Here is a 14,650-nt window from a genome sequence, read left to right as displayed (position 1 = left end):
TAAAAGTGTGAAATTTACAAGTTTCTACAATGTTATAATGTTAAAACAGTACTTGAGAGCATTAAGAGGAACATAACAGTGTGCAGTTTGCTGAAGCAGTTGTGCTTGACAGTACATGTATTAAGCAAAATTACTGTTTACAGTTCACTGAAGGTGTTGAAGTACCAAAACAGCCACAGGTTGTTTTCACCTTGACTGTTCGATGAGCATTATAGTTAGGTTTTTATTTTATTGAAGCCAAGCGTTTTGATTGATCCATGGTGTTCATTTGATCAGTATTTGAATTTTTGATGGTCAGCTACTTCAAATAAAAGTCAAATGCCAGGACAGAACATATCTTTCGAGTGATACTAGCAGAATTAGTGTTTTATGTTTAAGTTCTTTATTTCTGCTTTGAATTAATATATAATATCAGATTATGTCATTGATATGCACATATAATGTTGATTTCATTCATGTTTTATTCATTAAGAAAGTTAACATTATTTCACTAACGACAATTGCAGTTCTTGACATCACAATTATGACACGTTATGATATACAGATTTGTATATGCATCAGGTAAATCAGATTTGCATGTATATTAAAAAAGCAAAGCTTTTCTTTTTAAACTTAATTAATTCCAGCATGGTTCAACTTATTTAGTATTAAGGATTCCATACTAATTACATCATCATGTTTTTTTACAGAGTATTCCACTGTATTCAGTGTTGTAGAAGTTCATTCCAGATTCTTATATTTGCCATTGTTGACATATTGGGAGGTAGGGGGTTGATTTAAAAAAATATCTTTCAGTATGTAATATTAAAGCATAATGTCCAAGGCATTCCAGATGAGCTTCCAAGTCATTTCATTTCACAAACTTTTGGTTCTATTGAATAAAATTGGTTATTTTCATCATTTGACTGAAATAGTCTTGTATTTGTGTTGGTTTTAAATTAAATGTATGGAACTCATTTGAATCATTGCAGATATCTTGCTCAACAGGGATCACAAAAGATAAGAATTACTCAATTTGTTTCTTAACTTTATTTTACAAAGAACGCTTGTTTATAACAGGCCTTAAAACAGAAATCCCAGCAGAGCAACAAAGCACTGCAACAACTTGAGCAGCAAGCAAACCAGGCTACATCCCAGATCCAGCAGCTGGAAACATCATTGCATATGTACAAGGAAGAAATAAAGACCTACATTGGTGTGCTTGAAGAGTCCAAGGACAAGTTTGATAGAGAACTTGCACAGAAAGACAACAAGGTACTGTTTTAATTTGTTTGGGTTTCACGAGTCTTTTAGTACCATATATACTCACATAACTCGGGTCCAGCTACAAACAGCATAGGTCCAGATCTGGCGTAGCATAATGGCTTGGCAGATCAGGGGTCTGTTTGTTCTGCTGAGTACTCTCACAAACTGCATGGACCCAGATATGCTGGCACATAATGCCATATGTGAATTTATGCTGTTTGCTGTTGGATATGGTTTGTGTTCCTTAGGAAATTTGTATCTGGAAACAAAATTTTCTTAAGTAAGGAAAATTAGCTGATCCAACAATAATTCAGACAGAATCTCAAAATCTAGCACCATATTTTCAGTGTCTAGGTCCCTAGAAGGCCTTAATACAGCACTGTGTCAGTGCTTGCATAAATACACACACACACACACACACACACGTTATTATTATTATTTCTTGTAAACATTATACTTGTTTGTATGCATTGTAACAGTACCTGATTGCACAAATATTTTCAAAGATAATTTCATGTCCTTGTAGAAAAATGACACAGAAAGAAATTCACAGTAAATTACATAATAATAATAATAATAATGAGGACTTTGTATAGCGCCTAACCTTTAGAAGCTTTGAGCGCTTTACAACATTAGAAAACACCTATAAGATAAAAAACATAATATTATTACAAAAACAAACAACATGAAATTAGAAAAACATTAAAAAATATAAAACATGCAGAGAATATTTCAGGTAGGAAACATTATAGTTGAATACAGGAATTAAAATGTAGTATCTTCATTAATATTTATATCAGTATGAAATGAACTGCATTGGATTCAGAAATAGTTCCTTTTAAAATGGACAGTAAATAAAAATGTCAAAAATCAGATTTGCACCTAACGAACATTTCCACATGCCACTGCTGAATGAAGTTTCAGTTTGTTTTCTTCATCAGATAAAGCGGCTTGAGAAACTAATGAAGCAGCTTAGCCATGATCTTGAGGAGAAATCGGATGAAAACCTGGAGTATGAGAAAGCCATGGTGGAGCACCAGATCATGCTGCAGCAGAGTTCTTCACGTATTTCAGAACTGGAGAATACACAGGCAGAGTTACAGAAACAGGTAAATGAGTTGCAGGGGTAGAAATGTTTATCTTTATTAAAGGACTAAATTATCCATGGTTTATCCCTGGGTTAGATATAAATTTTATCTCGCCCTGCAAGTAAATTAGTTTACATACTATAAGTGCGGCATCATTCGCTTAACAGTATCATGTGACACAAATTGTAAACAGACTTGTTATATCATGAAATGTTTTATCTTAACGTAATACATGTGATTGACTAGAAGAAGAATCTTCCTCAATGTGCGGACAGGATAAGGAGTAAGATTTCTGCCAAGAAATTTGCAGGCCATGTCTGCAGAATCCAAGATTTGGCACATTTTGTCTCCAAAGCCAGTTTTGTTCCTTTAAAATAGCTTTTTATCCTGTCAGCACTCATGGGAAGATTCTGTTTGGTACTAATAAAGTTTTTAGTTGAAAAATTAGAAAATCTGCATACCCAGTCAGAATGCAATAGTACATCCTCTTGTCAATTCCACTACACCAGTCCTGCTATGAAAATATTGTTGGCTGATTTTCTAGGATTGAAGTCAGACAAAAATAATTTCCCATTAGCTTTTGTAATTGATCACATGTACATGTACCATATTATCATCAGTTATTACTTCTGTTCATGCCAGTATTTATGCTTTTTATAAGTCCTCACAAATTCCACTTTATAACATGCATTTCCAATGTTGGAGCAAAGTACTGGAATTTTGCCACTGCAGCCTTTTTTCATAACTTGCTTCATATACAGTTTGGAGTATAGTTCTGTTCATTCATTTTTCTGAACTATTACATTGGTGTTAGAATCATCAGCACTGGTAGTTCATTCAACTCTTATCTGATTTTCGTATGTTATGACTGTTTTTCTGACTCTATTTACAGATGTCAGGTGTAATGGGCAAACCTAAGAGTTGTGAGTGCACTGAGTGGTTTAAACTGTCATCTCATTTGTGTCAACACTACTGTCTTCGCTAGCCAAGGTTTTGATATGTTAAGCCTATCTTCACCTTGGTGGTTTGAGCAGATATTTTAGCTTTGTCCTAGTGATATCTCTTGGATTTCATGAGTTGTCTCCCTTAGTTTGTTATGACAATTAACCAATAACATTGTACAGCGGCTGAAAATGGCGGAGGCATTTGACTTCAAAAGGATACCTTGTAAGTTTAATATTGATTGTATGACTATGTACCAGAGAGAAGCCATTACTGGCATATTTGAGTAAAAGATATTTGTGCAAACATAGACCAGCAGTAGAAAATTGATTATTGATGAGTTCATTCAAGCTCCCTTGTCTTAATCATATAGGAACAATGTTCAAATTTGAACATCTCAATTTTGATTGGATGTGGTGGCTTGCTGCCACATCCAAAGTAATTCACAGACACAAAGTACAAAAATATTTGCTTCATCAGCTAAGGTGTAGATAGGGCTAGTGAAGATGTAATTGTACAGGGTGCAGTTTATACCATATTTGTGACTCAGATGCTATTAGGGTTGCTGCTGATGTTAGCTTGATAGACAACTTTCTCTTGATTGCAGATGGCAGATTGTCAGTTACAGGCCTCTTACATAGCTCCATCCCTTTCATTGTCGTTGGTGATGAAGCCAGTCTCATATAGACTTTTGGGACCATTTGTACAGAAGCCCATTTGTGCCAGACATGAAACTTGTTGCAGGTTACAGTGATTTTCTCTGAGATAACCAGTACTGGTGACTGCTCAAGTATCCTAGTGGTTAGAGCGTCCGCCTTGGATGCGGTAGGTCAATGGTTCGATCCCAGGCCGAGTCATACCAAAGACTTACAAAAATGGTACTAACAGCTGCTTCACCTGGCACTCAGCATGAAGATGGTAGTGTTAGGACTGGTCGGCCTGGTGTCAGGATAATGTGGCTGGGTGTAACTTGCGGCACGATGCCCCAGTGCTAGACATTACTATAAACTGCCACACTGCAGACATTGTAGCGATATGACTGAATTTTTTTTAAAGCTATGGTAAAATCCAAATCACACACACACATAACCAGTACTGGAGACTGTTGCCAGATCTCATCCGGCACCAAAATAGCTGTTACATTGACTTTAACATGGTCATCTTTTCTCATGGGCAGGACTGGCTATAGTAATCATGTGAAGGAATGTTTCACCTGCTGCTGCCTGCTGCCATTGGCCCATTCCTGTGTCCTCATATAAGACTTCCACATACACAATTTCTACACCTTTTGGCCTCCTGACCCAAACAAATCAACTACCATCCAAACTTTTACAAGGCCATTCTTCTCCTAATGCCACCTACCATCCAATTTCAGACTGGGCATCTACAAAAATATATTTTTCAGTCTATCAAAGAGAAGTCCAAGTCATTGATGGGGACTTAGCTGGACTGAAGTAATAAAGCCACCTCCTTTCACAAGGCTTAGAAGTCCATTTCAGACAAAAAGAGTATAGCAGTCATTTATGTGCTTGACTTAGTCCCTATGGCCATTTTTCAGCAGTCCAAACAGAGCTTGAACCTTCTGTCAGGGAACACTGCCAGAAGTCATGCATGGGAATTTATATCCTGAATGGTACATGTCATCAATTGAGTAGCACAGCACAGCCTGTCCAGTGCTGCAGTGGCCTCAGTGAACATGTACTTAACAGAAAGGGATGTCTCCATTACAACTTATATTTACCTAAAGGATCATCATAAGACAATTATCAGGTCAAAGCTACTCATATTATCAGATCAAAGCTACTCATATTCAGACCACCCCCTCCTTGGCCAGATTGTGTTAGGCAGTCAAAGTGGCAAATGTCTCGCAGGCTCTGCATCAGAGATTCCAGACTTTCTTTCCCAGGACAGACCAGAGTAATAGGATGGATCCCTTTTATGCCATAACATACTGAGAAACCTTTCACCAGCCGTTTCGCTTATCAAGGTCTTGGTTTCCAAAGCCCACAGACAACTGAGCCAGGTGAAACAGAGCTCTCTTAGTACTAATATCTGTTCCTAGCAGCTATCTTGAAGCAAATGACAGCTTTCTGATGCTGCCCTTTTCAGGTATCTGGTGGGGAGAAAATTTCATTTCACTGAGAAATGGGAACATCTGCTTCTTGATGATCCATGAGTACAACAGACAATTGCAGAGGGACTTCAGGTTATGTTCAGCCAACCCACCCACCCAGCACCACCTTTGGCAAGGATTTCATATACTACAGATGTTCAAGGATAATATTCTGCAGCAACAAAATCAATATTTGTCTTGTGAAATGTGCAGTTGAATTCATTCCCAATGCAACACTACTCACTGGGCATATTCTTGCTTCTAAAGCCAGTGGCACTGTTTGCCCAGTGAATTTACATTAGCCTTTCTCTTCAGTACAGAGATGCTGAGGCCTAGTCTCTTTGCCTTTCAAGAGGAGGATTTTGCTGTCAAGACATGCACCTCCACCACATTGTTTCTACACACAAATCATCTATGAAGTTCCTGAGGTTTGTATATAGTGATACCTTATACCAGCTCCATTCACTCCTGTTTGTCCTGAACATCATCCTGTGTGGCTTCACAAGAATCATGAACAGCTCTGTGTAACATTTCTGGGCCATCTCCACATCCATGACCTACAACTACTAAGATGACTTATGTAGCATCAGGTAAGTTAAGCTCTGCGTCAAGACATGAAATCCCTAGTAATACTCTTTGTCCATCTTGGATTCTTTGTCAACAGGAACAAATCATCCATCACTCCATTTCAACACTTGTTCACTTGGGTATTAAATTCAGTACTCTATTAACCAGGTGTCTCTTCCTTGCGTATGTATACTCTTTTAACCAGGTGTCTCTTCCTTGAGTATGTATACTCTATTAACCAGGTGTCTCTTCCTTGCTTATGTATACTCTTTTAACCAGGTGTCTCTTCCTTGCGTATGTATACTCTTTTAACCAGGTGTCTCTTCCTTGCGTATGTATACTCTTTTAACCAGGTGTCTCTTCCTCAGGTATGTGCATCAAGTATCATTTCAAAAGTCACATCTGTTTGCTTAGAGAATCACCTCTTTGCACCTCCAATGCGTTATCTACATGGCAGCAGACCTCATTGTCCTAGGCTATTTGTTGATGTGACTGCTTCAGATGACCCACCTTTCACAGTGATGGCCCAGAAGCTGCCAACTGGATCTATCAATAAAAGTTTCAGTTGGTATTAGGCCCCCATATTAACAAATGGGAGGACCTTAGTATTTTGATGTGGATTCTCCTCTCCCCAACTCCCTATAAGTGAGCATGACAATGCGTATCAGTTTTGAAGATGAAGGCCATGATGAATGCATTCCTTGCAGGCAAACATATAGCAAGGGCAGACTAATTATTTCTGACAGGTTGACTTGTTAATTGAAGCAGGAGGCAAGAGGGAACCAAGCTCCTAGATCTCTGCATCCTAGCTTGGGATTGTCTCAGGTGATGTGTCATCAACAGATCTGCTTCTATACAACTCTGGAAAAACTGTGCCAACTGGATTTACTTTCAATTCATTGGCCAATTTGGGTATGTGAGAAAGCTTGCCAGTAGCTTCTCGAGGGTCGGTGGTTATTTCCGGGTATTTCCCGGTTTCTTCCTCCACCATTAATACTGGCCACCATGTATAGACTATTATGTGCTGAAAAATGGTGTTAAACCCTACAACAATAACAACAAGTTTCAACTCATACATTCAACATCTTAATCTGAATCAGCATCTGCTGGGGTCAACCTAAGTGAGATTTATGTGGCCTCCTCTACCAGATATAGAGACATGGGGTATAAGTGACAGTTCTATTTCTCAAGACTGGAACTATGTAATGGCATATGCCTTCCTTCATATGATCCAGATGACTCCCCGTAAGTGGGAAAAGTCACGAACAAGTGACCTTCTGAAGGTAATAGCAGAGATTCTCAGGAAAATTTTGAAAATGCCATACCTGCAGATACAACATTGAATGTGGGTTTTCCACCCAAATCTGTAGTTGCTGGACCAGCCAGCATGGTTCGTACAACAGCCATCAGAAGGAAACTCTTCTCACTTCAAATGGCAGACAGGATTACTTAGGCTAGAAGGTCCAATACTCTGAAAGTTTATGACTTGTATGGAAAGTTTTGTTCCCAATTGTTATAAAAAGCATATCAACAATTCATTACCATAGATAGCTACTTTACTTCACTGGCTTTTTGAAGAGAGAAAGCTAGTCCCCATCACCATCAAGACTATCATTCTATAATATCAGACACATTTGGGTATCATGTAAGGGAGGACATTAGTTAAAACAAGGACCATTCTGATTTACTTTAATTTATCCAGGCCAGAATGTCCAGTTCTCTCTCCAAACTGGTACCTACCATGACTTGTCCAAATGACTGAATACCACTCCATTTCAACCTGTCAGGATCACTTGAGTCTTGTATAAAATTTTCTTTCTAGTCACCCTGGCTATAGCAGGCAGAGTAAGTGAACTCTACTGTCCTGGCTGACATGAACTATCTGGTTCTGTGAAGCTGGTCTTGGTTCTCATTTGAAGGCTTCAGCTTTTATTGTTGAGAACAAGCTCCTGTTCATGAGCACAGTCCTATGTTTTAAAACCACATTTTTTGGACCTTCATTCCAAGCATGACACCATGACCATGCCAGGGCTCTGAAGTGCATCCTAAATTGCACTGAAAAAGTCTGTACATTGACATATTGTCTTTCTGCCAACTAAAGAAGGTCTAGACCCTGTTACTAAAGAGGCTTTTTCATGATTACACTGGGTTATCCTTACACTATATAAGTTACTAAACCATGATTAGATGTGACATTTTTATAGGTTTCGGTTCACTAGAGCAGGGTAGTATGTGGAAGCTTACTGTTCAAGCAGAGTTGCTCTCTTACCGTAATCATACAAGCTGCTGGTTAGAGGTCAGAATCAACTTTTTCTAGTACCTATGGTGGGTCTGATAGTAGCAGCCTACACAGTCTGTCAGCAGTCTTGTAGGGACACTGGTCCTTGAACTGTCACTAGAATTTCACTATTACAGGACATTTTGCTGGCCTATATACAGAAGACTGGCTCTAGCCCATAGGTTTTAAGCTGTTTCATGTATATTTGGAGACTGGGCTAACTTCATAGTAATGGATATGACTCCTTGCCTCAGATATTGCATATATTTTCAGGTGTCTAACCTTGAGCACATGCTGCTGAAAACAAATGCCAATTGGGTCTCTGACACACAGACCATGGACAAGAAGCTACGCCAAGCATGTGAGGAGTTGGAACTTGCCCGCAGTCAGAATTCACAGTTGGCAGAGTCTCTTAGGTAGTTAGACTAATTAAAGCTACTTAGACTAAATTTATGTCTGAAGCCATTTAGACCAAACAAATGTATGAAGCCATTTAGACTAAATAAATGTCTGAAGCCTTTTAGACTAAATAAATGTCTGATGCCATTTAGACTAAATAAATGTCTGAAGACTTTTAGACTAAATAAATGTTTGAAGCCATTTGGACTAAATAAATGTCTAAAGCCATTTAGACTAAATTAATGTCTAAAGTGACTTAGACTAAATAAATGTCTGAAGCCATTTAGACTAAATAAATGTCTGAAGCCTTTTAGACTAAATAAATGTTTGAAGCCATTTAGACTAAATAAATGTCTGAAGCCTTTTAGACTAAAAAAGTGTTTGAAGCCATTTAGACTAAATAAATGTGTGAAGCCATTTAGACTAAATAAATGTCTCAAGCTACTTGGACTAAATAAATAAATGTCTGAAGCTATTTAGACTAAATAAATATATGAAGCCATTTAGACTAAATAAATGTCTGAAGCCTTTTAGACTAAATAAATGTCTGATGCCATTTAGACTAAATAAATGTCTGAAGACTTTTAGACTAAATAAATGTTTGAAGCCATTTGGACTAAATAAATGTCTAAAGCCATTTAGACTAAATTAATGTCTAAAGTGACTTAGACTAAATAAATGTCTGAAGCCATTTAGACTAAATAAATGTCTGAAGCCATTTAGACTAAATAAATGTCAAAGCTAGTGATTAAATGCCTACAGCTAGTTAAAACAAAGAGCTAGTTATACTTAATACACCTTTCTAGCTATTTAGACTAAACTTATTAATTTTATGATATTGGTTCTTTTGATTAAATTCTCCTGTAGTGGAAAATGTTTTCTGGAATTTAGCCTTTGGCTCGATATAATATATACCTTTGTATAAAATAATCCTCATACTGATTATATAAGATCATATTTAATTGATTTTAATTGTGGTGCATATTGATATTATTTAAAAGATACATCAGCAGACCTGCCAACTTTTACGATTTTGCCTTAAGCCTTACAAAAATTACCCTTAAAATATGGACTTATGACATACTAACAAAAACTGGAAAAATGATCGTTGCTGCAAAATCCTGATAATTAGTTCATCCGTGTTTTATTTGGATCCAGGTTTCATCTTAGAATCAGTGAAATTAGTCAAGGAACCAGACCAACTTTAAAGCAGTACCCCAGACACTTTCAACTGCATATATATAATAATAACAAAATCAATCATAGTATTTATAACAGTTTAATAAATGTCGGGTTACCGAACGCTATTTTTTATATGCCTTTGTCATAGGACACGGACATAAATTACTGTTTCGTATCCCAGGATTTACAGCCATTACAGTAGTCACCAAAAATATCTAAAAACTGTCAAGTTTAGACATTGGCCCGCGGATAAGCCAACCATCTTCCAGGCCTTTAATTTTTCCTAAATTATTTGGATTATGCGTGAGTATATACGGTATTCAGATTCTTGTGAATAAAAGCTGGAAAGGACACAATTATGTTTATTGGACATCATGTGCCAGTTTGAGTATGACTAGTGGAGGGAGATATGATTGCCGTCGTCATGTGAAATGGAAAGAATTTCCAAGAATTATGTCAAGTTGAGAGACAGCGACAAGCCATTGAACTGCATATGGTTTGGAACTTGAATTTGTGCAACTGTACTAGTGGTAAATAAAGTCTACACGTACTTTACAAACTTTTCATTTGAACATAATGTTTATCATCAATGCGTTGAACTTTTAATTATGTTTTTCAGCTTTACAATAGCAGTTATTGATATTTTGCTACACCTTACTGAAAACTGGTCAATTTTACGGAAAAAAATCAACTGCCTTACTGAGTCAGACTCGTCAGGGTTGGCAGGTCTGCATCAGAGATCTAGATAATCAGAGTATTGTATACAGGCTAAAAACACAAAAAACATTTTTAAATACATTCACTTTATGCAGATCATTGAAGTTTTAAACATCCAGTCCTAATTTGTCAGTTTATGCAGATTAATGTAATTTTAAAAATAGTTTTAATTTGACAGTTTACGCATATCAGTGTAATTTCAAAAATACAGTCCTAATTTGACAGTTTATGCATATTAATGTAATGTAAATTCGTGTTTCTACTGATTTTAGGTGTAATAAATACCATCAGTATATAAGTTCATATTTAATTGATTTTACTTGTGGTACATATGGATTTGAGTTAAAAGATACACCAGAGATAATATTAAAAAAATCAGTGTGTGTCTATGTATTGTATACAGACTAAAAACACACACAAAATAACCTTTTTATATGAATTAATTTACGCAGATCAAAGTAATTTTAAAAATATAATCTTAATTGTCACTTTATGTTGATTAGTGTAATTTTAAAAGCACAGTTCTAATTTGTCAGCATAAGTCAATCAATGTAATTTTATCCTAAAGTTGTAATTTGTTATTGTATGCATATCAGTGTAATTTTAAACATCCATTCCTACGTTGTCAGCTTATGCAGATTAATGTAATTTTAAACATTCAGTAATAATTTGTCAACTTATGCAGATCATTTTAATTTTAAAGATACAATTTTAAGTATTACCTGTGACAAAAATAGTTATATTGAGTGTAACATCATAAATAATGTAATATTAAAAAAATCTCAGTTTAATGAGAAAATATAAGAAATTTCATGAAACTGAGGCCAGCTTCATACCTTCAAAGATTTATCAGAGGATAAAGAAACAATTTGTACATAAAATTTAAAAGATTGAGTGTTCTGACAAATATTTCCAATTTGATGATTATTATCACATAATGAGTGACTTAATGAAGAAATTTTGCACTACAGAGGTATGAAATATTTGTTCAAAAACAAAAACCTATATGCATTTGGTATTTAGTGTTTGTGCGACCTAGTCCAATCGTATTGATTGGTCAACAGTAGAACAGCAAAACTGGAGTTTTTAAGGATGCATAAGAAGATTTATTGTATAATGGCTGCTAGAATCCAATCACATCAGGAATATTTATATAATTTCTCTCTAGAAAATTGGCAATTTATAATGCAACAGATTTAATGACTCATTCTGTAGTTATATGGTTCCTTTTCTGACAACAGAGAACTTCAAGAGGAGAAGAAGAAGCTGAGTACAGAACTTGGACTCTTGGAGGGGCAGTTAAAGGATGAACAGGAGGAAAGTGAGAAGAGGACTGATCGTGCCTCCAGATTGGAGAAAGATATCAGAGATCTCAGAGTGACATTGGAACAGAAAATAGAACTAGGTATATTAGATGCTTTAGGTCACACAGTTGCTTTCTCTGTAACCTATTATAAGTGTGTACATGCACAATGATATACATGTAGGATTTTCTTTTGATTTTCTATATGCAGTGACAGATCTGGAGAACCAGATCCAGTCTAAGTGCATATATGCACAGCAGTACACATATAGGACATTGTTTTGATTTTCTCTACACAGTGACAGATCTAAAAACACGAGATCCAATCTAAATGTGTACATACAAATGTGATACATATAGGACATTGTTTTGATTTTCTGTACATAGTGACAGATCTGGAGGACATTGTTTTCATATTCTAGGACATTGTTTTGACTTTCTGTACGTAGTGACAGATCTGGAGGACATTGTTTTGATATTCTGTACGTAGTGACAGATCTGTAGGACTTTGTTTTGATATTCTAGGAAATTGTTTTGATTTTCTGTACACAGAGACAGATCTGTAGGACATTGTTTTGATATTCTAGGACATTGTTTTGATTTTCTGTACACAGACAGATCTGGAGGACATTGTTTTGATATTCTAGGACATTGTTTTGATTTTCTGTACGTAGTGACAGATCTGGAGGACTTTGTTTTGATATTCTAGGAAATTGTTTTGATTTTCTGTACACAGAGACAGATCTGTAGGACATTGTTTTGATATTCTAGGACATTGTTTTGATTTTCTGTATGTAGTGACAGATCTGGAGGACATTGTTTTGATATTCTAGGAAATTGTTTTGATTTTCTGTATGTAGTGACAGATCTGGAGGACATTGTTTTGATATTCTAGGAAATTGTTTTGATTTTCTGTATGTAGTGACAGATCTGGAGGACATTGTTTTGATATTATAGGACATTGTTTTGATTTTCTGTACGTAGTGACAGACCTGTAGGACTTTGTTTTGATATTCTAGGAAATTGTTTTGATATTCTGTACATAGTGACAGATTTGTAGGACTTTGTTTTGATATTCTATGACATTGTTTTGATTTTCTCTACACAGTAACAGATCTGGAGGACCAGATCCAGTCTAAGGGTGAAGATTTGAAGCAGCAGATGCAGCTGATCAATGACCTGGATGAAGAAATGAAAAGACATCAGGTAGGAAAAGGCAGATTGAGAAACAGACATGCATTCACACATGTATACATACAAGTATGCACATAAACATACAGGCGTACACCTTAAGACTAACTTACATATTCTTATGTATAAGATATGTTCCTTTACACTTCACAAATAATTACCATCCTGATATAGATAACATACAAATGACACACAAACATATGACTAGGAAACACTTTGTGAACAACCCAAACACCTAAGTATATGCACAAGAAATATCATACAACTAGAACACACAAACACATGAATATGAGATGCAAATTAGCATAGAACTGGAACACATGCACATGCATAAGAGACATTTTTATACAACCAGAACACACAAGTACTTGAATAAGAGACACACATTAGCATACAAGTGGAACACACAAGTACATGCATACGCAACATTACCATACAACTTGAACACACAAGCACATGCATTAGAGACACATGTTAGCATACAACTGGAACACACAATTACATGCATAAGAGAGATATATTTGTATACAACCAGAAAACACACACATGCATAAGAGAGATATATTAGTATACAACCAGAACACACACACATGCATAAGTGATATAATTTAGCATACAACACCCAGAAAACACAATCACATGCATAGGAGATGTATATTTGCGCATACGCATGAAAGCATGAAAAATAGCATCCACATTCATATCAAACAAAACTTGTATATGTTAATATTTTAAGTATTATTGGATATTCAGCTGGTTGTAGCCATTTATGTTGTGCTATGAGCTGTTGTTACATTTGGAATATTATGTGCCATTTGGACTTTGTAGCCATTTAATTTTGTGCTATGTTGTTACCTCTGGAATAGTATGTGCCATTTGGACTTTGTAGCCATTTAATTTTGTGCTATGTTGTTACCTCTGGAATAGTATGTGCTATTTGGACTTTGCAGCCATTTAATTTTGTGCTATGTTGTTACCTCTGGAATAGTATGTGCTATTTGGACTTTGCAGCCATTTAATTTTGTGCCATGAGCTTTTGTTACACTTGGAATAATATGTGCCTTTTGGGCTTTGTAGCCATTTAATTGTGTGCTATGTACTATTGTTACCTTTCGAATAGTATGTGCCATTTCGATTTTGTAGCCATTTAATTTTGTGCCATGAGCTGTTGTTACATTTGGAATATTATGTACCATTTGGACTTTGTAGCCAACGAATTTTGTGTTATATGCTCTTGTCATTTGAATTTTGTAGCTGTTTAATTGTGTGTTATGTGCTGTTTTCATATTTTGGAATTTTATGTGCCATTTGAATTTTGTAGCCATTTAATTTTGTGCCATGAGCTGTTCTTACATTTGGAATATTATGTACCATTTGAACTTTTTATCCAGTTTGGGCCATGAGATGTTGTTACATTTCGGATATTATGTGCCATTTTGACTTTTTAGCCATTTACTTTTGTGTCATGAACTTTTGTTACATTTAGAATATTATGTGCTATTTGGACTTATTTTGCCAGTTTGGGCCATGAGCTGTTTTTACATTTAGAATATTATGTGCTACTTGGACTTATTTTGCCAGTTTGGGCCATGAGCTATTTTTTACATTGAGAATATTACGTGCTA

The 14,650-nt window shown here is 35.9% G+C and overlaps 1 protein-coding gene across 3 annotated transcripts in view; it reads left to right on the top strand.

Moving 5' to 3' along the window:
- LOC149779252 (uncharacterized) overlaps positions 1-14,650 on the top strand; it is a 132,623-nt gene that overhangs the window by 74,779 nt on the left and 43,194 nt on the right. For all 3 annotated transcript variants that reach the window (XR_016415594.1, XM_089939838.1, XM_089939837.1), the window contains exons 15-19: positions 1,060-1,254; positions 2,187-2,354; positions 8,507-8,649; positions 11,773-11,936; positions 12,943-13,040. Coding sequence is in view for 2 of the 3 variants with exons in the window: in XM_089939838.1 (XP_089795964.1) it covers positions 1,060-1,254; positions 2,187-2,354; positions 8,507-8,649; positions 11,773-11,936; positions 12,943-13,040 (768 nt within the window). In the remaining variant the exon portion in view is untranslated. The remainder of the gene's footprint in view (positions 1-1,059; positions 1,255-2,186; positions 2,355-8,506; positions 8,650-11,772; positions 11,937-12,942; positions 13,041-14,650) is intronic.

Source organism: Sinohyriopsis cumingii, chromosome 17 (assembly GCF_028554795.1).
Source record: "Sinohyriopsis cumingii isolate HCF-2022 chromosome 17, ASM2855479v2, whole genome shotgun sequence".
Classification (NCBI taxonomy): domain Eukaryota; kingdom Metazoa; phylum Mollusca; class Bivalvia; order Unionida; family Unionidae; genus Sinohyriopsis; species Sinohyriopsis cumingii.
The sequence above is the reverse complement of the archived record's forward strand: the minus strand, read 5'-3'. Positions and strand labels throughout refer to the sequence as shown.